The 24,144-nt window shown below is 39.3% G+C and overlaps 2 protein-coding genes and 1 long non-coding RNA gene across 4 annotated transcripts in view; 1 reads left to right on the forward strand and 2 right to left on the reverse strand.

Annotated features, from left to right (window-relative positions):
• The window catches only part of LOC146594635 (uncharacterized), a 38,566-nt gene extending 26,709 nt beyond the window's left edge, over positions 1-11,857 (reverse strand). For both annotated transcript variants that reach the window (XM_085307152.1, XM_085307153.1), the window contains exons 1-2: positions 11,154-11,857; positions 220-269 (exon numbers count right to left, since the gene is read on the reverse strand). In XM_085307152.1, the coding sequence (XP_085163278.1) occupies positions 220-269; positions 11,154-11,353 (250 nt within the window). In that variant the 5' untranslated portion in view covers positions 11,354-11,857. The remainder of the gene's footprint in view (positions 1-219; positions 270-11,153) is intronic.
• On the forward strand, positions 4,159-5,585 carry LOC146594636 (guanine nucleotide-binding protein G(I)/G(S)/G(O) subunit gamma-5-like). The gene is given in 2 exon segments (XM_085307173.1): positions 4,159-4,219; positions 5,153-5,585. Coding segments are annotated over 2 exon segments (378 nt in total). The 3' UTR covers positions 5,470-5,585.
• Positions 11,858-14,132: 2,275 nt separating the features above from the next.
• Positions 14,133-24,144, reverse strand: part of LOC146594637 (uncharacterized) — a 136,692-nt gene continuing 126,680 nt past the window's right edge. Inside the window, exon 10 of the long non-coding RNA XR_014896132.1 lies at positions 14,133-17,390. This is a non-coding gene — a long non-coding RNA (uncharacterized LOC146594637). The remainder of the gene's footprint in view (positions 17,391-24,144) is intronic.

The raw sequence follows: 24,144 nt of genomic DNA on the forward strand, positions 1-24,144 counted from the left end.
CTCTTTTGCACTATCCTCAAAGTAGGCTAAGTTCTCCCTACTAGCCTGTTGAAAGCTGCAGTTTCACCGGCTGTCACAAGCCCCCTACTGGTAATACCAGACTGAACGGCTGTGTGCTTCCTGCTCCACTGCAGCTAATTCACTAGCAAGGAAAGTCTGTTCCACAGCAGGACCGTGATCATACACTCTCTCATTGCTCGAGTCTGGAATTCAACTTACCAAAAATTCTGCTGGACACAAGCCAGTCACATTGKAACTCCAAGATCCAACTGAAAAAGAAAAAGAGAGGGGTAGTTGGTTAAAAAGAAGAGCAATAGATAAATTCATTGTCTTTGGAATGCAGAGCAACTCAGACATATCTGTGATTTCAGATGGTTATTTTAGGGCCTGCTGCATGGCCTACGTTGTCTGTTACATAGAATTCTGGACCTAACTTCTCCTCTAGGCTCTGTAAATAGATAACTTCCTTTCTCCAGGTCTTATAATTTTCTCCATTTTATTGTCTAAGAAAGTTACATGCCCTCCCCTTAGGAATGCATTTAGTGACAAATCTTTATATAACAGCTAATTGTGCAATATCATTATTAAGGGAGGAGACCAGCTGCCAAGACTCATAGGACATATTCCCATGCATACCAGCAACAGTTATGTGCGTTTGCTTTAGGTTTTTTATCCAGGTATCTACTAGTAAAACCTGTTCTAACACAAAACTTTGCTTTCCCTTGCTATGAATAAAAAAATAAAACCAACTAAAACAGTGGTAACATTTCGTAATTGTTTTTACCAGCTTGTAAATCCAACAAGGGTCAAAGGGTGAAAAGAAAATCTTTAAGAGAGAAATAAAATAACAACCTCAGTGATAAACACTCCACTAATTCCCTATGACTTCATTACAGCTGGATTTCATGTTAAATAAAATTTGGATTTTGTTCTAAAAGTAGCTTTGCAGAATCTCTACAGGTCTTCCTGGATCACCTGCTTGACATGGTGAAATAATTCTTGTATTAAGCAGGATCTTAATGAGAAACAGTATTAAAGGCAGGGAAAAGGTAAATAAGGATCTTCAAGTGTGACAGTATGACAGAAAAATGATCATAATTAGAGCAGCAGAAGGTTCCTCACCTTTCCATCCTGACTATATTTTAGTGTGAAGAACTTTCCAGTTCATATGTTAAACTGGTAGCAGTGACTTTGACAGTTCYGACATTATTTCAACTTGTATAATCAAGAGTTCAAAATAATGCTTAATTTCTCAAATCTGTTCAATATGGCAAATGTTGGAGAACGGCACTTTTGCAAATCAGGTGCCTATATAAGCCTTGAGTTTATTCACCAAAGGTTCTTTGGTGCTTATATCTCAACAGGTGTATTGTCAGTCTAAATGGCTGTATTTTAAGAGTCTAGCTGGGCTACAGAAAAGCTTGATTCTGCTAATGCAGGAAAGTGAAGCACAGTCTTCAACGAGCACAAATTGCAATTAATGTACTCTCCATGAAGTAGCTGCTGCCAGGAAAAAATGAACAGAATTTTGGCTTAAGTAGTCCAGGCATTAAAGAACAGTTCCAAAGAGATCTGTGTAAAAAACTGTATGGTAGCAACTGAAAGGAAAAAATAGAGAAGTCCTAGCCAAACTACGAAATATCAAGGAAATAGGGAGGAGGAAAAAAAACATTCCATTGTTTTTTATTAGCCTTCTTTTTGAACACAAGGCCATTGATTTCAAATAATTGTACACAATACTACTAAAGCCTTGTGTTGTGTATGAACCCATAGCCCTACATGTCAGAACGACAAAATACATTTTTACCAGAAGATTATCACTATGTGAGAAACACACATASAAAGTATAAATAGATGCTGCAGTCAGGGTTTAGGACTGAGCCAGATAGGTACAAGTAGGAGATAGAATATCACCACTCAAAAAGCACTAGTTCAAATTCTGTGAATTATTTGGAATTGATTTGCACAATTTTTGCTGAAAATTCTTCTAATTTCCCCAAAAGATACAACTCGAGATCAACACTTACATGTATACATACACAAGAAGAAATAAAGGATTCAACATTTCTTTAACAGCTTAAAAGAAAAATAACTTCAACTGAAAGTGTCATGCCAAAAAATATAGCTGAAATGTATTTCCATTATAATTCTATTCTGTCTGCAGCTAAGACTATCACATACAAWAAGCCTTTTGGTACCTAAAAATGATTTTATCAGTGATGTATGTCAAAAGCTAAACATAAACAGTATTAGACACAGAATGGGATTTAATCACTCAGTATGTATAGGGTGTGAAAATGAACAACCTGCTCATGACAGTAACATTAAAGTATTATTTAGTTAGAGCATATTCCCACAACTACACAAACTACCACTACACAACTACAAATTACCAAGCCAAGACAGACACTCCCAAAATGTTTTGCACTTTTCAGGAAAAGTAGACAAGTAATTTTTCAGAGAAGACAATAGTTGCTGTGCTGCAGTTTAGACAGAAGTTTTTCAGTTACACGCAATGGACTGTTACTGACATCTGAACACAGTCAATTATAAACCAAATTCTAATGTACTATGTACGAGCAAAATTCTTGAAAAAAWATTTCCTAGGAAAAAACAATATTGTTTCTGAAACAGCAACAACAGTGCACTATTTCATTACTAATATTTAATCATGTGAGCTATGGGATTGGGTAAAGACAGGGTGTTGTCTTCTAAGATAGAACCATAGTTAAAAGTAATAAACAAGGTTTTTGTCTTAGCAAGATGCACTCTCAACCATATACTTAGTCCTCTTTAATTTTAGAAAACAATTCAAAAACAGAGTGGAAAGAATATTTTTTTCCTTTGTGGCCACTGTTGCCACAAAATATCAAAATGAGCCCTACCAAAAAAATGATCCCTATCTGAAAGAAGAACAAAACATGTATGTTTTAATTGTTTGAAGACAACAAAATCAATTAGAAATACCTAGAAAGGAGAAAAGAGTATTACAATTTCATTACTGAAGTTCTAAGTAAGTATTGTTTTGCAGTTGATAGCACAGGAGTAATTTGGAAAACATTGCTTCATTCAAAAGTTACAGAAACTAAAGATAAGCACAGCACAGTATATCCTAGTTATGATACAGCTTAAGTGACTATTCATTGTTTCATTCAGGGATGACCATCCTTACCATCTAGTCAGAATCTAATTCAAACTTCCTTTCCACTGAGTAATAATCAAACTAACTCCCCTTAAAACATCCAACTCAAATTACACCGCCAAAAAACCTGAAGATCAAATTATCAAATTTAGAAGATGAATATAAAAATGTAAAGCTCATATTCCACCTTGCAATGTATGGAAGTCCATATATTTCTGTAACAGTTAAGAGAAAATCTGGTCAATGCAAGGATAGTTTGTATTCACTCAAGTCATTAAAAAAAAARRGGGAAGAAGAAGAACACCAAAAAAAACTTACTTATTGCTTCACTGGAATGTGCTGGTCTGCCAGGGACTTCTCAAGAGAGGAACTCAATCTACTCAACATACAAAACTTAAAAACTCAAATGTCAACAGTTTAGTTGACTAGTAAGCCCAAGACGTGGACTCATACTTTCTCCTATAGGATAGGTAAAACTGAAGAAAGTCTTGGTTTGTGGGAGGAACACACTTTGGTGTAACATGAAAGTTTTATGAAACGTTAAGTAGAAATCCACCTAGTAGTTGTTACCTTTTAGTATTCTGGTGGAGGACACAAACAACTCATACATTGTTGTGTTAGATGCCATACAAATATAAAACAAATATAGATGTCCTCAAAGGACTCTTAGCATTTCAAACCGGTCACTCAAATACTTTTAATAAAGATCTTTCACTACAGTCCGGTCTGCTGTATTTCTCATCACTAAGGAAAAAAATATCTACTTTTCCCCCCGATTTTAATTGGTTTAAATAATGATAATGTTGTTTACTAAAAGCAATTTTCTTTTTAAGACCAGGTTGATATGATGGCTATAATGGAATGTTTGCCACAAACATAAGCTAGCTATTTATGGAAAAAATCAGTAAAGTTTAGGTTATTTGAATCTACTTCTAACCCCTCCAGGGGTCTCATCTGAGACTGCAATGAGATAAATGCAAGACAGCTCTAGTTGCGGAGGTCAGCTAAACTCAGAGATGCTGGAGATCCTGTATCCAAGGTTTTCTCCTGAAGCTGTGCAGACTGAACCAGCCCTAAGTAAAACATTAAATGTGGCTGTGGCACTTTATATAATCTGTTCATACAGATGATACAACAATAACATTTACAGAAAACAAAACAAAACAAGCCAAAACAAAACCCAAAACAAGTTAGACAAGGAAAGATGGATAAAAAAATCATTTGTGAAAAGAATGGTTTCTATTTGAGCTTCCCTTCAGAGATTGCTCTCTTTAACCTGATATATGAAGCAACTGAGTGGCTTTCTGATTTATGTCTAACATGCACTATCTGTTTTCTGCATCTAAGCTGCTACTGTTCAGACAGAATGAAGAAGGTGATCTCTCTATTCCATATCCAGGAGCTACAGCGATAAAATAAATGAAGTGTCTGCAGAGTCTTGGCAGTTCATAGGCTTGACCTACTTCAAAACAAAAAAACAACAACAACCACCAGGAAGGGCATTGGCATGTTCATACTGAGAAGAAATCATTGTTGCTCCAATCCAACGTGACAAATTGTAGGTCGCTGCTGGAAGGCCACCTGCACAGATTCACTACAGAATTCAAAGCAACCTATTTATGTCTGATATTGAACTAATATGCCAGGAATAGTGTCCAGAGCACTATCTAGTCACTGACTACAAAAAATCTCTGTGGATTTAGCACAGCCCTCACCAGTGTTGTCTGCACAGGTTTGTTTTGCTAAACACACAACCACACTCACTTTTAATGTCTATCCACTTGCTTACAAGAGAGACTTACGTAGGTACATATAAGGGGAGACAAATCACACAAGGATAAAGGTGTCAGGGTCAGCTTCTGATCTCAGAGTACTGTAAGTGAAAACTAGCTCCTTAGTCAGAACAATTCAGACCAGATTTTAAACCAGGGATGTATTTATAAAATTAAATAACTGGTGAACAGCTGCCTGAAAAATTTCTGAAATTTTGTGGGGGGGGGGGGGGGGCAGTGGCTGCGCGGGTGCCACCAGGCAGGAGAGTTTGGGATGCACCAGAAAGTTGGAGCCAGGTGTGCCCRCCGCCTGCCACTGCCCCGCTGCCGCTCCTGCCTGCGCCCACCGTGTCGGGTTCCTCCAACGTGGCGGCCTTGAAGAAGGTACTGCGGCAGCTGTGCCTGGAGGCCAGCGCGAGCCGCGTGAAGGTTTCTCAGGCTGCAGCAGGCTTGAAGCAGTTCTGCCTGCAAAATGCACAACACAATCCCCTACTGACAGGAGCATCTGCAAGTACAAATCCATTCAGACCCCAGAAAGTTTGATCATTTTTGTAATTATGTGAACTACCTTGGTATCTTCCAGTGATCTTTTAGCATCTTTCTGTAGCTGCTGATGTGTATAGGGAGAGAATGCTTTAAGGAGTGGCATGGTTTGAAGTCTGTACAAAAGCTTAGCTCGGTGGGTAGTTTCGGAATTAAGAGCCAAGAATTTTACAGGTGAAGTAGCAATTTTTATGCCAATTCTGTTCTTTCTAACCAATGACCTCCTTCACAAATGAGAAGGTAAATTTTCATGGGTTAGTACCAAAAATTAAGACCAATTTTTCAGATGAGCTTAACTCCTATTTTAGGTACCTAAATAAGGGCTGCACTATGAAAAGCGCATGGGACAAATTCTAGTCAAACTACTTTGTGATTTTTCTTGGTCCATACAAAAATGTTTTTCTGTCAAAATCAAAATGTTTCACATCTGCAAAAAAGAAGAGTTCATTTGCCACAGAACATGATATTGATGTTTTCTGACTCCTCCTGTGACGCTGATATCTTGCTTTTCATATGAACTTAGTACTTGGAAAGCTGACAGAACTTTATGCGTAAGCAGACTTCCAATACAAATCTGGAGATAGGAGTGAAGAAACTGTTTTACAATCTGTTTAAGCCAATAACCTGTTATGTTGGCAAGAGCTACGGACCTATCAACCTTCCTGCTCTTGCTCCATTGCTTGTACCAGCCTTAACATAGCCATGTAGTCAGGCAGATTATGGAGCTGACTTCACTGAAAAATAAGCTTTAGTTTTTGGCTTTATCACCTAGATGACCAACTGCACACGCATGACTGTCTGCATAAGGAAGCAGGCAAGATGATAGATATCTTCTGGAGTCAAAGCCAACTTTGGTCAACTTCAGCGACTAACAAAACTGTATTCCCAAAGAACAACAAACATGCTCACAGGCAAAGACTGTTTTCTCTCTTTCTACTCTGATTTTCTCCAACAAGCTAAACAAAAAATGTCTACTGGTCTCTTCTGACAGTGCAGCTCCTAGGAACATAAAGCATGGAGCCCACACATCACAGCAATCCCCATCTCACTTCTGTTACTTCTCCAAGCTTGCATAACCTCATTGCTATATTATTCATCTTGGTTCAGTGCATCAAAAGGGTACACACTGGCTGACTCATTAGCATACTCTTCCTTACACTGCCAGGTATGCTTCTCTTCGCATCAAAATAGTTTTAGTTTTGCCTTTAAAAACAGCATGTGTAATGGAGAGGCAGGGAATATTTTTTACAGAGACGAGAGGAAAATGTATTTCAAACTGAGTAAGACAGCAGCCATTTCAACACCTTAAGAAAAGTTTCATGCAAGAAACCAATGTATGGTACTTTGCACATATAATAAAATTCTGACAAATTGAGGGAATATTAACTTTGCAGCCTGTCCCTCCCCGCCTCCCCCTCCTCACACCAAGGACAGTGCTGTTACATTCCAGGTGTGGATTCTGCATGCCACAGAGACAAAATTTGTAGGTACTAGCTGAGTAAGTACCTGCCTGCTCCTTTTGCTGCAGGCTGCAGAACTGATGTTGTAATAGGAAGACTTTAAAACTGAGAGGATTATTCCTTTGAACAAGAGGGTCTGAAAAAAAGCAAGTCAGAAAAGCAAACAAATGCACTCAGTAATCCAAATTTCATTGCAAAAGACAAGAGGGTCTTTTTCTGTATGCTATTGCCCTTATTATCCTTAAAATAATGGTTCTGGGAAGCCTATTTCAATACATACTCATAAAAAGCTGTGGCCTAACTACAGAGCAAATTAACTACAAGAAATGGTGAATTACTCTGGATAGTCTAAGGAATGCTATGATTTAACAACATCAGCTAGTATAGCTCAATTAAAAAAAAAAGGCAAAACAAAACAAAAATCCATTCACCTGAGTTTATTGCTTTTAAGAACCTAGATGACTCCACACTTCTGAAAATACATTCCAACCTCTTCACAAACTTTAGCACTGTATCTTACTTTAGAATTCTTGATAGCTATTAGACATTTTCCAGCCATCCACTTAGGGCAGAGGAATGGTATAATTCTAATAACGAACTTCAGAATATTTCAGAAGATTAGGTTTTTTTGTTTTTTGTTTTTTTTTAATATTTTATCTGACACCTAAAACATTCTTGAGTAGTAGCATTAAGGAAATAGTTGCACACGGCAAACAGGCTGAAAACCAGACAAGGCTACACCCCAAATGGYTCATAGGGCTGATGGAGGTATTTGTTAAGATAGTCACAGATAACAAAGAAGGTCTGTTGAAGGTTTTATTTTTGGCTTGGTTAAACATGATGTATAAGACTATCAGATGTACTACACAGAGATAAAGCAGTACAGAATGGAGACAAGATCTGGGCTATTTAATGAAACGTATTCTGCTAAAAATTCAGCTAGATAAAAGAGGCTGGATCCTGCAAACCTCCAGAGGCCCAGGCAGAGGGTTATATCAGAAAATTGTTGTATATATTTATCCATGGGAGATTATCTAACTCTAAGACTCTTGTCATCTTTGGATAAAGCCAGTAAGCAGAGGGACATACTACACCAAATCAGGGCAAAACAGGAACCAACTTTCTGTCTTACTACCAATGACTGTTTACAACTCTTCAAGAAAGGGACTCCAGACCTCCTTAGAACGCACAACTAATTGCCTTGTACTGGGCACATAGCCTAGACTTAAAGCAGTCAAAAAATGGATTACAACCCCTTGGGAAAGATGCGACATGCACTGAGCCTTGCAGTTACATTTAGAGGTATCCAGGCCTCTAATCCAATCAAGATTGTACAGCCAAACACAGCAAGATTTTACTCTTGGTAATCTACATTTCTATTATTCATTTAGTTTCAAGATCTTCTGCAGTATATTGAAAGGTAACATGGATAAACAGTTTACACCAACTGGTAAAGATAATTCCTGAGATCAATTTGTGGCTGCAATACCAGCCAATTCTTGCAAAGTTAGCTAGGTCACTTAGCTTCTGTATGGAAAATAGATTTAAATAATAACTTCAGACATATTGGAAGAATGAAATGAGCACACAGAGATAAACTAAGGTTTGTAAAGTGCTTCAAAATCTTTCAGCCACAGACACTGAACAGTAAATGTTAAACATATTAGAAAGATTCTTACGATTTTAAATGGACTCTAGGTAAGTCCAAAAAGCTTTCTGCTGTTTTGGAGCTTCCCCTCACCCCCAACATAACTGGAAAATTCACACACCCAATGAATACATTGCCCCTGTTTTTGAACCATACTTGTATTTTGTTACTGCAGCAATGACAGAGCCAGATGTATTCCTTACACCCAAGTTCTTGGCTCATGGGTCGTAGTAACCAGTAAAAACGCAGTCTATTTCTCTGAAATGTAGGCCAGCTCTGTATAACCTGTGCAAATGCCAAGAATGGTGAAGGAATGGGGCCCAAGAAATGGAGAATGTATTACTTGGCAGTGAAGATAGCTAACACACTATTTCTTGCAACAGGGCAGGAAATCATATCAAAGATCTCTCCACAATCTTGGCTATTCCTGAACAGATCCTCATCTTCCCTACTAACTCACAGGGCTGGAAGACTGCAACAATTTCTGTGCTCATCCAGTGGGAMAGGGAACAAAAGGCTTCAGCAAAATGATCACAGATGCAAGTTGCTGATACTGCCTATGCAGTAAACCAGACCATTTTTCTAACATCTCAGCTTAAGAACAGTCAGCTATCTGTGTGTGTCTCTCAAAACGCAAGGCAAACACAAGCATTCTGCAGAAAGAATGAAGAGATCCAAAGTAAAGATGTATGTGCTAAAAAATTGCCCAAGCAACATATACCTGTCCAGTAATTCCTTCTGCCTTTGTCTTCTGAACTGTGTAATAGCGTGTGACTAATATCAGTCCTCCTACTTCTTCAGCCTAGTCATTTCAGCTGATATTTTAAAGCATACCACACTATATGCTGCCATGCCTCCACCCTCTGCAAGCTTTCCTGTTCTAGAGAGAAACAGAAAGGGAGAATGACTCACGCATCTCTCCTATTACTCAAGTCTTTTAAGTAGATTCAAAGGAAAATTTTAAAGGTGCTCTCTTGATCTGGGAATGCCTGGGTGGAGTTGCGTTCTTTGCATGTGTGCTTGTTTTTGCCAAATTATACATAATTTTCCAACCTCTAGGATGCTGAAACATTTTAATAATTTATGAACCTTTCTGGCCCTGTCAAATCTTTCTCTTATTCCAGTGCAGGTTTGGCAATGCTGGAGGTACCCACTGGTTTAGGCAGCTGTAGAACAGGAAAAGGGAAAAACAAGGATGGTAGAATTAGGTTGCTAAATGCAATCTCTAGCTTGTACTTGGTTTGGTAGCCATAACTAAAAACTGAGGGGGTGGAAAGTAGAAAGTAAAAAACATACGGCATTTTAGACCTGATACCAGTACTGACTGGCTTCACAGCATTGAGAGGAAAAAGAAATATTGTAGCTTTTTATCTAACTCCCAGCATATTTATTTCAGATCTAAACAAAAAGTATCACAAACTCTGTGCATCTTCAAAAGATAACTACATGATATCTACAAAAACAAAGGCAGAACAACAATCAATCCCAACTGTTCAGCAAGCAAACCAACAATAAAGCTGTCAGGAAACGTGGACTTGAAAGTGCATCTCAATTTCATGAAATGAAGAGCTATTTTGATGGAGCAGGCTACTTTTTAGAGAGCAAATGAATAAAATCATAAGAGAATGGCCTGCCTGCAAATTGTGCTTGCAGCTTCAGCCAAACACAGCTGATTCTAACACCAAAGGCATCATAAAGAAAAGAGCTGCATTACTAAAAAAGCAGATTCTCGTCACTTACAGCTTTACAGGTCAAGCTGACCTCCAGCTTGTGGGCTGCCAATGAGTGTGCTAGGGTCATGTGCCAACAAGGGACACTAACATAATACTAACCAACCCTCCCCCCTTTTTTTCTTACTTTAAAGAGTGAATAAAATAACTAATGTTGAGAACTCTTAAATTGGAGAGAAAATAGCCCTTAAAGGCAGCTTCTTACAGATAAAAAGCTGAAGAGAAAGTCTTAAGTTTAGAAGAACCCACCAAGTCAGCATGCCTAAATAATTCTGTTTTTAATCCAGAGCATGGAGAATAGAGAGAGCACAATGAAAACCAGTACATAGAGCACCAAGAAAACAAATCAGCACTTCAAAGACCTGTTTTTCTCCTAGACTTTTTTCTTCCAGGTCAAATCTCAACCTCAGACACGAGTTAGGGAGAAGCACAATCCACTCATAAGGGCAGCTTGCTTGATGGCTTATAATATTGTCCCAGGAGGTTTGCTACCTTAAGCCACCCAGATGTCTTCTCCTCCATCCCCGCCCCCGCCCGCCCCAGGGAATTTAGAGATTTTGTTTTTCCCTGAATCCGAACATCTAGTAAAGATCTGTATTTTAAGAGGGGGGATGGACTGACACTGGATGGCTGCATTAAAACGTGATACATCCATATTCTTAGTTAAGATAATTATCTGGGAGGTGGGTCATGCATTAGAGGATGTATCTGAAATTCAAGTGCATGGACAACCTCAATTTTAGAAGTACATGGCAACAGAATTGCAGAGCCGTCTCTTGCTCTTGACACAAAAACGCATTGCTGGCCTCTAGAACAATTCAAATTTAGATTTTAATGGGAGGCTTTGGTCAACCTCACCTGTTTAAGTCACTTCCTTGTCTATGAAGGACTAGCACAAACTGCACTGCGTAGGAGCAATGGGTCACAGCACTGTCATGAACCAGATTCCTCTGTTTCTGATGTATTTGTGGGATGCGCATTTCACTGGTCTCTCCTTCTCCGCCTCGTGCCACCCATACCAGATTTTTCAGACAAGGAAGTTCTACTTGCTTTGCCATAGGCTTTTCTGAGCTCTCAGAACTGAATGCAAGCGTGACTGAGACTTCCTTCTAAGAAAGGGGCTTTTCTATCTGCTTACTACTTTCTTTTCATGTAGCTTTCCACRTACAATGTTTCTAAACACAGCTGCAGACTTGTCTTTCTTCCATCTTCATGCCCCACAGCAACAAGACGAAATCCTCGTTAGACAAGAAAGCAAGGCCACTTCTGGTAGGAGGCCAAGCACGGCGCTGAAAACCTCACTCCTCCAGCAGGTCCCCGGTGCCGAGGTGCGAGTGAGGCGCAGCCCGCAGGCAGATGGGCACCGCCGAGGCAGCCACGGGCCCTGCAGCCAGCCGCTTCCGTCATGAGCACCGGCGCGTAGAGGCGATCCCCAAGGGATCTGCTTTCCGGGGTCGAGGGCCCTCGTCGGGGGCAGGCGGCAGGGAGGCCACGGGCCGGCACCGCCCGGCCGCCTGCTTCCCCCTCCCTCCCCTCAGGGACGGCGTCCAGCCCCGCGGCGAGATGGCGGCCAGCGGCGCGCGCTGCGCGCTTAAAGGGCCAGGCGCCGGGGCGCGCGGCGTGGCCGCGGCGGCCGAGGGGAGGGGCCGAAGCGGCGCGGCTGGCTGCGCTCCTGCGAAAGGCCGGCCAGAGGAGCCGGGGCCGCCAGCGGAGGTGCCCCTGCCAGGGGCCTCGCGCTGCGCTGGCGCTCGGGCCGCGGCCCTTCGATTTACGGGAGCGCTGCTCCTTTAAGAGCCTCGGCGGCGCCCCCTGGCGAGCGGCGCCCGCCGCGCGGCCCCCGCCCGGCTTCCCCCGGCGCTGGGGCCCGCGAGGCGCCGCAGAGCGCAGCGCCGGCGCCCGGGGGCGGCGCCGCGGCCGCGGCCTGGCGGAGGGGGAAGCTCCTGCGGCGGAGAGGCCTGTGTTGTCGTGACCGGAACAGCGTTTTAAAACCTCCTCGGAGTCTTTAAAAGCACCTCAGCTCAGGCTTTCTAGAAGTGGTGGTGAGCGAGCACGTTTCTCAGCTTGTCCTTCCCCACCTACATCGGGCCGAGTGCTAGATGCAGACTTAGAGGGCAGCACGTGGATTTAACTTGTGACCCTTGTTTGCTGTTCTCTGCAGCAGGAGAGCTGAACCTGTGGTTGTGCTGTCCCTCATCAGAAAACCCGCACACCCCTGGCAGTACCACAGAAACACCTCCATTTTAAGCACCTGTTAGTTTCAAAACCAAATGAAGGCAGGAAAAAATAGCTCATCCTCAAAACAGCTTGCTTCAGTGTTTCCACTGCAATACCSTTGCCCCAAAATAGTACTCAAGTCATTACCCTCATCCCTGAGCACAGGTTTGGGGAGCCGAAACAGCTTTTTAAAGGACTAGAGCAAACTTCCTCAAAACCTTCTTGCAGTTAAGAGTAGTAACAAATAGGGAAAATCTTTCCAATTCACTTCAGGGTCCCAGACTCTTGAGGGGGGAAATTTAGTCTTCCCATAGCCAATGCTGAGCTGTTAAACACGTTCATCTCGCCGTTTGCACTTTGAGTCTCAAAGCAGTGTCAGCAGTCCCCAGAAGCAGCAGTTTCCCTCAGTGGGGTTCTGAGCCAACATATGTCTGTGATTTACCCAGGCGCTTGCTAAATCATTAGCCTGTGAGTACTTTTTTTAAGCCCAATAGCAGCTTCTAAAGCATAAAACAGGAAAGAAAAAAAAAAAAAAACATTAATACTCCGAAACAGTTTGCCTTTCCTCACAGGCCAAGCCATTTGTCTGAACTAGGACCCAATGTTTCATCACTTAGAAACTGCAAGTTCGATTACAAAGTCTATCTAGCCAGCCATCAGACTAATTTACCTTTCAGCTCAGAGAGAAATGATGGAAGTCAGTTTGACAGCTGCAAGGCTCCCCAAGGATTCCAGACCCAAAGTGCATAGAGCAGCAACAGACATCACAGTGCACTGAATATCAATGAAGCTCTGCCTGGGAATAATGTTGAGGCAAAACAAATTGCACATGTTCATCTGGAAAGCTATCACTATCATTATGCTTATTACTTCTATTATTAAGACATAAAAGAAGCCAAAAGCTCTTCTTGGTCTCGTAGAGCATAGAAGTGTTCCCAGTTCTGACCCACACTGCCCTCAATTAAATGAAGCTACAGAGGGTTAAGAAGATCTGCGCCGTAAAAAGCAAACAAAAATTGCCTCTAGAATAGGAACAGAACTGAGGCCGATGTTAGGGAAGAAATTAACTGATGTCCAAATGAGACCTAGCTTTCCTGTGTCTTGTACCTAAGTGTTTTGAGTGAAAACACTATTGCTCTCTCCTCTCATGGTGATGGTAGGTGCTCTGTAGATCTGTAAATAATTAGACAAGGCACAAGCCAAGGCAGATCAGAACCAGAGTACAGCTCTGCTGCTGTGCATTCAGTCCAACACTGCAAATCTATTGAACTGATAACTGCAGAATTTAGAGCAGAGTTTGGCCTTAAATATCTATCAAAGTTCACTTGAATAATTAACATATAAATCCTAACATTTGGTTTCTTGGATGAGTGGCAATAAAATTGAGCATCCTTTTCTGCCACCTGTAAATACAGGCAATTTCAAAGCCAAACACGTTAAACTGAATTTAGAATCTTTGCTTACTCCAACTTCTTAGGCTTTCTTGGGAACTCTTGGGCAGGATAAGCTGCTAGGCCAGTCTTCCCAAATATCATTCAAGTTGAAGTCAAAAACAGCATTAAACAAAACTTAAAGCAAAATGGCTTTAATGTTTATATTCCAAAATATTCTTTTGCCATTGGAAAGAAGGGAGGTCAATTAAAACAATATACTGGAACCTGCTTACATAGCAAATTTCTCCTGAAAAACAGATTTACAAGGGAAACTAAGCTCTGTGGTATCACCATCAACTCAGTCATAAGCATTATAGTAGAAGCACAATTGTTTGACTAGAACTATGGTAACTGTACAGATACTAACATGCAACTCTGCTTTATTAAATCAAACCTCCAGTGAATCTGTTATCACCATAGTAACACTGTAGTATTACATGGAAACATGTTGAACTACAGTTTGATATTAGCATCTGGTTAGCATCTGCACAGCTTGTTATTCATATTACTACAGTTGTAATCCAAGGAGAACAAAGCTTAAGTAAAACTTTAAGGCAAAATTCTAGTCTTGGATATGTTCTATTTAACATTCAGATCCCTGGTATGTACCCTATACCTGGATTTATAATTAGGGTCTTGGTGTGGTATTTAGAGGGTAGTGTTTGTACAACTCCTAGGATGCAAATGCACACATTCAGTGTTGYTGGTGATAAAACTCATGAAGAAAATTGTAAAACCATACGATAAATGCAATTGACCATCTCACCAGTACACTCCACAGCAACCTAGGTTTGCTGGGACTGCTTCTAACACTCCAATGCTTTGAGTAGCTTCAAACAGAGCTTGTTCTATTCTTATTTATTTTAAACCACCTGTCACAACATTTTTCCTGTCTTCTTCCTCCCACATAAAGTGTGGAACTCTATTCACAAAATGGCACTAGCATAAAAGCAAAGTTAAAAAAATGTTCAGTCTGCAAAAAGTGACAGGTTTAATGCCCAAAATCTATGCACAGTCAAAGGAGTAAGTGGCCGTTATTATATTGCTAGAAAGAGATTTTTTGGTTAAAAATAAAGAAATAAAAAAATAGGCCTTTTCTTTTTGGCTTAAAATAAATTACAGTATAAAGAGTGCCTTAAATCACAATATTGCTACATATGAAAAAACTCCCCCACCCATTTTTTTTAATAAAAAACACAGTTAGATTTGTGTTAATTTCCACACAATTCTATTGAAAATATGCCATCCTTTCCTGGGCAAGATTTTCTGTTTCTGCGTTATGCCATGCACAATGATAGATGAATGATTTCAGGTAGATTACACTACTGGAAGCTGTTTGGAAAAGGAGCTATCTTTATTTTCCTGTGTTTCTGCAGCACAAAACCTTAAGGAGCCTTACTTCTCAAGCAGTGTATTTAAGTGGTACAGAAATAGGAAAAGATAGCCAACAAGTCCATATACTGATAGTACAGTTAGTGAAAAAATAAACAAGGATTGTCAAAAGCCTCTACTCCTGTAGCATAGTTTTTATGGATAAATTCATGAATCTCTGAATGATCTGCTCTAACYTAAGATTTTATACTAAGTTTACCAAGCTGAAGCTTAAACTTCTCAAATATTCCAGAGAGTTAAATAAAATACTGAAAACCTGTTTATTTTCCTTTGACTATAGAAGCTAAAGTAATCAAGCAAACCAACCAGCCAATCCATCCTCTCCTTTCTGGAAACTGTGGCTAACACAGCCTTTCCAGTCAAAGCATCCTTGAAGTAGCAGCTTTGGGAAGTAAAACAGCACGCAGTAACATAAAAATTTCTCTCAATAGGTAAATCCAGATACTTCAGTCAGTTGCCAACCACTAGCATTATAAACATACAATTTTACAGTGGATTAGATGTCCAAAAGTCATGGAATTAGATCAAAAATGACTTTCGCTTTAAATTTTCTTATTTGCTTTTGGATTTTTGAGTATTTAACAACTCGCGGAAGTCAGAACAGCAAGTTTTCTTCTACACTGCAATAGCTGGAAGTTTACTTTTGCTTCTTAAATACCATATAAGCTTGCTATATATTCCTATGATATCAAAAGATAGCTGCTTCAAGGAAAAATAAACAAGACCCACAACCATCATATATAACAACAACACTAAAAATTTTAAGAAAACTCTGCACAGCTGATACAAGTTTGGCATTTAACATTACTAACAACTTATCTGCTATTCCTGCTTCATCTCAGTCACATAGTGCAGGCTGCCTCTTACAGAATACAATGTACTTGAGGCAGAATAAAAGAGCAAACTAGTGAGGACACCACCATTTTTTGCAATCACAAAAGACACATTGTGTAACTTTTTTCCTCCTCAATAAACTAAAGCTCTGATGAGTGGAGAAAAAATAATTGCATAACAGTGGAGTATTACATACACATGAACAAGGAGTCTAGTGCATTTTCTCAGAAAAAAATCAAACACTTTTTAAGACCATATATTGCAAACAACTGGAAGAAGTGGCATTTCTTTCCTATCCCACCACAGAAATCCATTACGTTACGGATTTCACTGCATGTTATGCTGCAAAGGCATTTATCATTTTTAGCACTGGCACAAATACGTACATGACATTGAGAGGAAATGCGTGGGTTGAGAAGATCAACTCATTTTGAAGAACTTAAAAGCCTATTATAACTACGTTTCATGAAATTATTTCCATATGGATCACAAATCCATTTCTTTTAATATCTGCAGGAAGGATGCACAAATTGAGCAATGTACCTTCAAGGGTAGCAGTAAATTAGCCCATCAATACATAATATAGATGCAGAATAGATCTGAGGTAAATAGCCATACTAAAACAAGCACTAGTTTAAAATTTCAGCCTCAGAGCACACAAGAATATTTTGAGTGGCTGGGTTAGATCTTTTGCAATGAGGTAAAATACACAGCAAGTGGTACAGTATTAAGTGCTTAACTTCCAGAAGTGTCTAGGCACCTGAATCTGTAGATTAGTGAGATTTTTGACAGTGCACAGGTGCTTACTTGCCACTGAAATCAGTGGGCAGTAAAAATATCCCAGGTGTTCTGAAAAYCCTGCTAGGTACAGCAGCTTTTCTAACAGAGACCAATCTCTTAATTAATCCATTCCAACATGTTTGCCAAACAAATAAATTTAAACAAGTCTTGTAGTGCTTTGGTGATTATGGGCCTTCTGAGGTTTTATCAATTAGTTGAATGTTGGTAGGGTTCTTGGTTTCAACTGCAATGGGAGCCACAAACTCAAAAGCAGCAGTGCAGTTTGGGAAACATCATGGGAGAGTCTGCAAAACAAAGTGCTATTTCTGCTTCTGGTCTGCTTCTGTGTGACCTTCTGGAAGTCCTTTTCTTCATTATGGTTGTGTTTCCACCCATACCCGTATATGGGAAGTGAAGGTTAACGATACCTTCTATGAAGCATCTGTAACCAAAGGCAAATCCATACATTAACACATACAACTGACTTCACTGTTTGCAGCTGTAGAACTTATTCCTAAATGCTATGTAGTGAATGTCACAGATGAGATTAGAATAATTTCCAAAACATTCATCTTCAGCAAAGCAGGAAATCTTTCGGAGAATTTCTAATATGCAATCTGTATCAAAGAAGCAGAAATACAACTCCACAAATTTCCTTATATTCCTGAAGCTATTCAGATTTGCTATTTTTAGTCAGTAAAAGATGGAAATTGGTACTAATCAATAAGACACTAGGTGCAAATCTAGAAAGCAGAAAAGTCAATAGTGTGTGTGGGGAAGGGTGCTAAGTGTGACTTCATTATGGGTCATATCTGGGTTACAGTTCTTGAGCAACTACTTTTTTCATGAGGTAAGTTTAGGTCTCAGTTTAGGTCACATTTGACATTGATGAGGTTCAACTGTCAGAGCTTGCCATGCCTTGAAAATGTGGAARTGCATTCAGTTTTTCTTCCTTCCTTTCTCACTGTTAAGAACCATCTGCACAAGCATAGCCATTTCCAGTTACTACTACCATGTATGGTTTGGTGGAGCTTATGGGTGACAAAAAGACAAAAGAACACTCAAATCCATGAAATATACAGCTGTGAAGCTTTCTGATCCTTCCAAAGGTTTTATACTTTCATAACACAATATACAATACGCACACATAGCCTAAACAAAGCACTGTAGCTATAGTACCTATTAGAAGCTTAAAGAGGCCTTCTAAATTCATAGACACTATGTCTAGAAAGCATCTTCAAAATCATTTAGCCTGACTTCCTGTATAATCCAGGCCAAGTAGTTCCACCCAAGAATTACTGCCAGTGAAACAGTTGCTCTTCTTAGCTGCCTACATGAAACTGAACAAGTCTTAGATTAAATGGCATGAGGGGAAAAGTCTATAAGGCTTAACTATGAGAGCAGGTGAAGCAATGCCAGCACTATTGTGGGCAGAGATGAATATTACTAGTATTTTTGCATATATATTTACTTCCCATAGTCCACAATGAAAAGTACTGTTTTGGCTCAAACTTCTGCCATAAACAAACTGTWATCTATTGCAACAGGCCCTGTAATAACTAAATGTACAGAGAGCAGCATCCATTACAAACTGGGAATCTGAAACAGTGGATTTTTGCTTAAAAAAAAAAAGTGCACATAATTAGATACATTAACATACACCACTGCTAGCGGCAGACATACAGAAATAAAGCCCACCATAAAACAAATTGGAACCTGCAACTTTTCTTGTGTTTTTAGTCACATACTATGTTTATGGATACTTTTTTTCTCCTTAAAATGTCTTAAATACAGGTTCTATAGCTCCCTCCTGCATTTCACATAAAGCAACAGGCTAAGGCTAGTTAAAGACRTAATCTTTCTCTTCATCAGATAAGAAGCAACTTTAACAAACTCAATAAAGTTACACTAGTAAAAAGCCAACATAAGAAAATAGTCAGGCCTATGAAGCAAGGGAAGCCCAAGGACCCAGACTGAGCAGTGAGAGATTCTCAAAAAGTAAACGAGATGCCTCATACATACCCCTGCAAAAAAAGTAAAGCCATATTAGGATAAGCCTCTTACTATTTTTCTTCTCTAATCTTCAGCAGTCCTCTCTCTGCTCTTCAGCTCAACTTTCAGGAAAAACTGCTGCCTCTGAATGACAATTTCACAAGCACCTGTGAGAAAACTAATCAGAACTAATTATCTGTTGATTATCTGGGACTAAGGGGTAACAGCAATTATTTCAGTGAGGAAGCAAGTTGCAGGGTAGCTTCTCTTCGGCAAAATGAACTAGGCTACTCCCTAAGCAAAAGCTTTTAGAGAGACAGAACCTCTTAAAGCACTTATTTGAAGGGATAGCTAACAGCCATCTGAATTACAGGTCATTTTTAGAGAATGTTATGGAAAGCATTCCAGTTATAACCTCTATCGCAATAAGCTATCTAGATGTTTGAAGTTATTTTGCCATCTTCTTTTCTTCCTTATTTTTAAAAAGTGAAAAAAGGATACAAGTTTCCCAACACTTTAATGTGAACTATTAACATCCAGCCTAGTGGTAAGCTGAAATGGTAAGGTCTAGCAGCCAAAGTGCAGTGATGAGGGATTACCTAAATGCAGTTTACTTCTGTAGCTAACTTCAAGGTTTTGCTTTTCTCTTTTTACGCTTAAATACAACTCAGTGAAATCACTGCAACCAGAGTTTTATTATTTGTAGCATTAATAATGGTATTTCTGACAGTAAGGTGTACATGCTCACCAAAAATAGGTATTGTGCTAGCTTTAGCATGATTATAAAATAGTAATGATCCCTGAATTGTTTGTAATCTACTTAGACCAGAAAGATGAAGTGAGTAAGAAGCCAGCAAACAATCTTTGGTAATTTGGGCATGTGTCTAACATCGAACAAAAGGGAAAGGAATTGGTGAGATTTGATAGGATAAAGCAGTAAAAAGGAAGTTCAGCAGAATAGGCTATGGGTTGGAAGCAATAGTTGTGAGCCCAAATTGAAAGAATTCAATGAAAACTACAGAAAATCTCTGATTTTTTAACTGTACAGCCCTCATTTTATGACATAATAATTGAAATTACTTCCTCTTTTGATATCACAGAACATTTCCTTTGTGAGGGGGATGAATCCCTTAACTGTGAGGAGGAGCATGAACAATATCAAAGCATTACTGTTTTAATCAAGAGAGAGTAACATCAACACTAAAATTTATGTTTGCCTGTACAGCCCAGATGCATTTTAACCAAGTCTCCTGAGGGATTTGCCTATGGCCAGACTGGTGCTGAACAGAAAGAACAGAAAAGAGGCTGGACTGCTGCCTAATGGGAGAAGGAAGGAATGATACAATTTTTTTTAAAAAGCAGTTCACCAGAGGCTGGCTCCCCATAGTTACACTCCCCTGCAGCTCATGTGCCTGGGAAAAAGCAGTCCAGGTATTTCTAATTCTTTTGTAATGCAAAAAGAAGATAGGCCTCCTGCAAGCATAACTAACTAGTCCAGGACAAAACAAAGTGCTTTGACATAGCTAGATGGACCATCATCACAGGAAAGCACGTAGTAACATGGGGTCAGATTAACAATCAATATGTTAACTCTTAACACAGTGAAGTTCTGTATAATTTGTCCTAAGCAGTGCATGCCTTTATGCCAAAAGCAAGCCTTTATGGATAGGTTAACTACAGTATGTTGTTTGGCAATCAGTTAGCTTTCAGGTGAAAAATGTTTACTGTAGAAAAATTCAAAGCTGACTTTCAATAGGTGTAAAACCTATTGGGATACGGAAACACAAAAGTCAAATTTTCAATTGCTGTAAACTTGTGCAGCTTTAGTTTACAATAGTCTTTATTTTATTTTAACTGCTCCATTCCTTAAAGGAAACATTTCATGTTCTAGAGTGCTTGATAAATACCAAACTTTTAACACTCCCCCCCCCCCCTTTTTTAAGAAAAGTTCTATTATCTGGTAGTTTTTTGTATTGAGATCAGTATAAATGAAGCATCTTTGCTTTGGAGTTTGGGAGTTGAGACAATCCCAGATGAATCAACTAGATATGCTTTAGCAGTGTAGAAAAGTGATTTTTCTCAGTTATCACTGAGTTTAGACGCATCTGTGATTACGTACATTTGCTGAAGTGGTCAAATCTTAAAAATTAGTAGATGTGTATGTATAATGGATCAGATATGAAAGCAAACTCTGTGAGTGTAGAATGTTCTTTTGTATATGCTTTGAGTAGTAACTTTTATTTTTTTTGTTGTGTCTTGTAGTTTAAGAAAAACATGACAGTAGGATTCTTACCATAGAACAATTCCTGAAGAATATGAAATACAGTGAGTGCTGCATACAGTGGTTTCTGAGCAACATTAATATGAAATCTTGATTGATTCCTTTTGAAAGTAATAAGATGTGCAGGTTGAGGCACAGACATTCTCAGCAATGAATTATCCCCATTAAAATCAGATGAAAATTTAAACTGCATTGCAGCAGTTTAATGTTTTTAAGTAGGTGAGGAATTACAACAGGCTTTCAGAATATTTTACCTTTTGCAAGTTTTCAAAAGGTGAACTATATATCTGTTCAACTTACACCCTGAAAAATCAATGTGAAAGTTTGTAATGAGTTTGATGGTCTGTATGTGAATCTTTGACCTCTGATGGAGAGAGTCAGAGTTGGTCATCTTTTATTGCTTCCTTTAGATTATATTACAGATATTTGCTTTTGAAGCAAGGAGATGGGCTTTCCAGCACAGATTCTTTTTTAAAACCTCAAGCAGACATTAGCATATAGCATAGACTATGGATTCATGAACAAGACCAGATATCTGTCCTGTCTGCCTTTATGTTCCATTATCAGACTAATCTGTTTCCGTTGGAACTGATCCCGTAAGTGGGCACTTATGGAATAATCTGCCTTCAGGAAAGGTTCTTCCTAAGCAGTTATTAGTAATCACTAATCACCAGTAATCAGGTGCTTTATGTTCTGGGTCATGATTGCTTTCCCTGATTTTTAAAGGTAATTGTTCCTTGTAGTTGTTCTTATCGTATGCTTATGGGCACAGATCTTTGTTCTGAGTATTACAGCATTCTGTACCTCTGTTAGGTGAAGGGAAGATAGTGAAATTAAAACCAGAACAAATGTAGCAGCAGGACTGATTTTCCAGGTCCAAGACTAATTTTCAAGTTTTCTTTAAAATAATTAAACACAAAACAAATACTGGTTTCTGGCATAGTTAAATTACTGAAGAAGTTGGTCCTTGCACAGGCCTGTAGTGCTTGTACTTTGATCTGCTCCTAGATACTGGTGATGTGCATACTGAAATGCCAAAGCAAAACAGACAAACGAGAAAGTATGAGCTAATCCTGTAAGACACTGGTTTAATAAGGACCAGGAGCCCAGGAGAATTCACTTAGCTAGAGAGAGCTGAAGACTTGAACTTTGTAAGTAGCTCTGGGAATCATGCTGGATAAGACCTTACATACTTGAAATTAAAAAGTATGGCCTCGTTTCATGGTAGACTGCATCAGTAAAGTTGTGTGAAGTTTTATCATGACTTGCTGTCTGCTAGGTAAACTCCATTACACCCCATAAAAACTTTTGATAAAATTCACATGGAGAGCAAAGCATAATGAGGAAGAGGAGGAGAAAAGGCCAATTTTAATAGCTTCTATATGACTTTTCATAAAATTCATGGTTCTCCTCTCTGTATGATTTATAATAAAGTTCTTAAAGAGGATAAACTGGGGAAAAGAGAATCTAAGATTACATGCATAAAAAAGACGCAGACAAGTACAACTGTACAGAATGCATTCTATTCTGCTCCAAGGAAATTCATGGACCTGCTTCTATAATCTTGGGAAGAAAGCCAAAGAAGATTGGAAATACATAAAATACTCTAAATAACTGATCTTACTGGGAGGTTACACTATAGTACCTTTTATCCTACTGGTAACCAGATGTTTCAGAAAATATCTAGAAGTGAAATGCTTGTAAAGTCACTAGGAAATAAAGTGGAGAATCATTCTCTTCTTTCCCTTCCAGACTGTTATCAACCAATTTATCTAGCCACCGGTACATGCATATAAGTTCCCTGTAATACTGCAGCCAGACTGCCTCAGGCTTTTGATCTTAGCTCTCACATAAGCAAAGTAGGAGTGGATTGAGTTAGCAGTTGAAAAGGAGCATGCTGGGGAAGAAACTGAGTGCTGCAGCAATTGCTGCAGTGATGTTGTGGGTGGCACTCCTCCTGAACCAGGACAGTTTTGAGTTGAGGAATGCTATGCTGCTGGACAATACTGTCTTTTTAGAGACAGAAGGTGAGAGAGATCATTTTGACAATGTGGGCATTTAATACCTTGAGTACAGAGTTGCCTGAAATGGCTGCACTTTAATGATGGCTGATGTCATGCCTTAACAGATTTAGACCCAGTATTTCAATTACATACACAAAGCAGGATGCAGTAGGCTCAACAAGACTGCTTCAGCGCTGCCCTCAGAAATCTAACTGCAGTGGCCCAAACACTCAATGCAAACCACAATGTGTACGGTACTACAAAATGTTCCAAGATATTACTGTAACTACAACTGTGAAGGGGTTAGCATTGTTCCACCTTGTTAACTACAAATCCTGTGCCCCTTTTAGAGATAGCTTTCTCCAAAGAGAAATCCTCTAGCAATCTCTGTCCCCCTTCCAACACCCCTACACAGAAAAACTGGAGCATGCCTCCTTGAAACTAGCCTATTCAGGCCACAGATGCTAAATGAATTCAGCAGACAGACGGAGTAATGGAATGTCAGTGTTCCAGTCTGTTGCCTTGAAGCAATAGGTTTTTTTGTTACTAATTTCTTGTTTCATTTTCCAGTGCTGCCTCTGGGCTCCATACTTTAGATGCAGTACCCTTGTCAGTCTCGCTAACCTAATTTGGAAATAATTAAATTTTAAAATATTAAAGGGATTATAAATACTTCCCACCACACTTCCCCCACCCCCTTCCATTTTATTCTGTCCCTCCAAAACTGCTGAATTTTGCTTCAGGACTTTAAATGTGTTACTGCAGAATCGTATTTGTTACTGCAGTTTCCTTTGCAAATGCTGGAGAATATCTGAAGGGAAAAAAACAGGGTTAATTCCAGTTAAAGGTGCCTAGGAGCCTTATGAGATAAAGAGCTTTTTACCACTCTGGTATCTTAGAACCTGATCTTACTCCCATTG

Source organism: Rhea americana, unplaced genomic scaffold (assembly GCF_003343005.1).
Source record: "Rhea americana isolate MKP2758 unplaced genomic scaffold, rheAme1 scaffold_254, whole genome shotgun sequence".
Lineage (NCBI taxonomy): Eukaryota > Metazoa > Chordata > Aves > Rheiformes > Rheidae > Rhea > Rhea americana.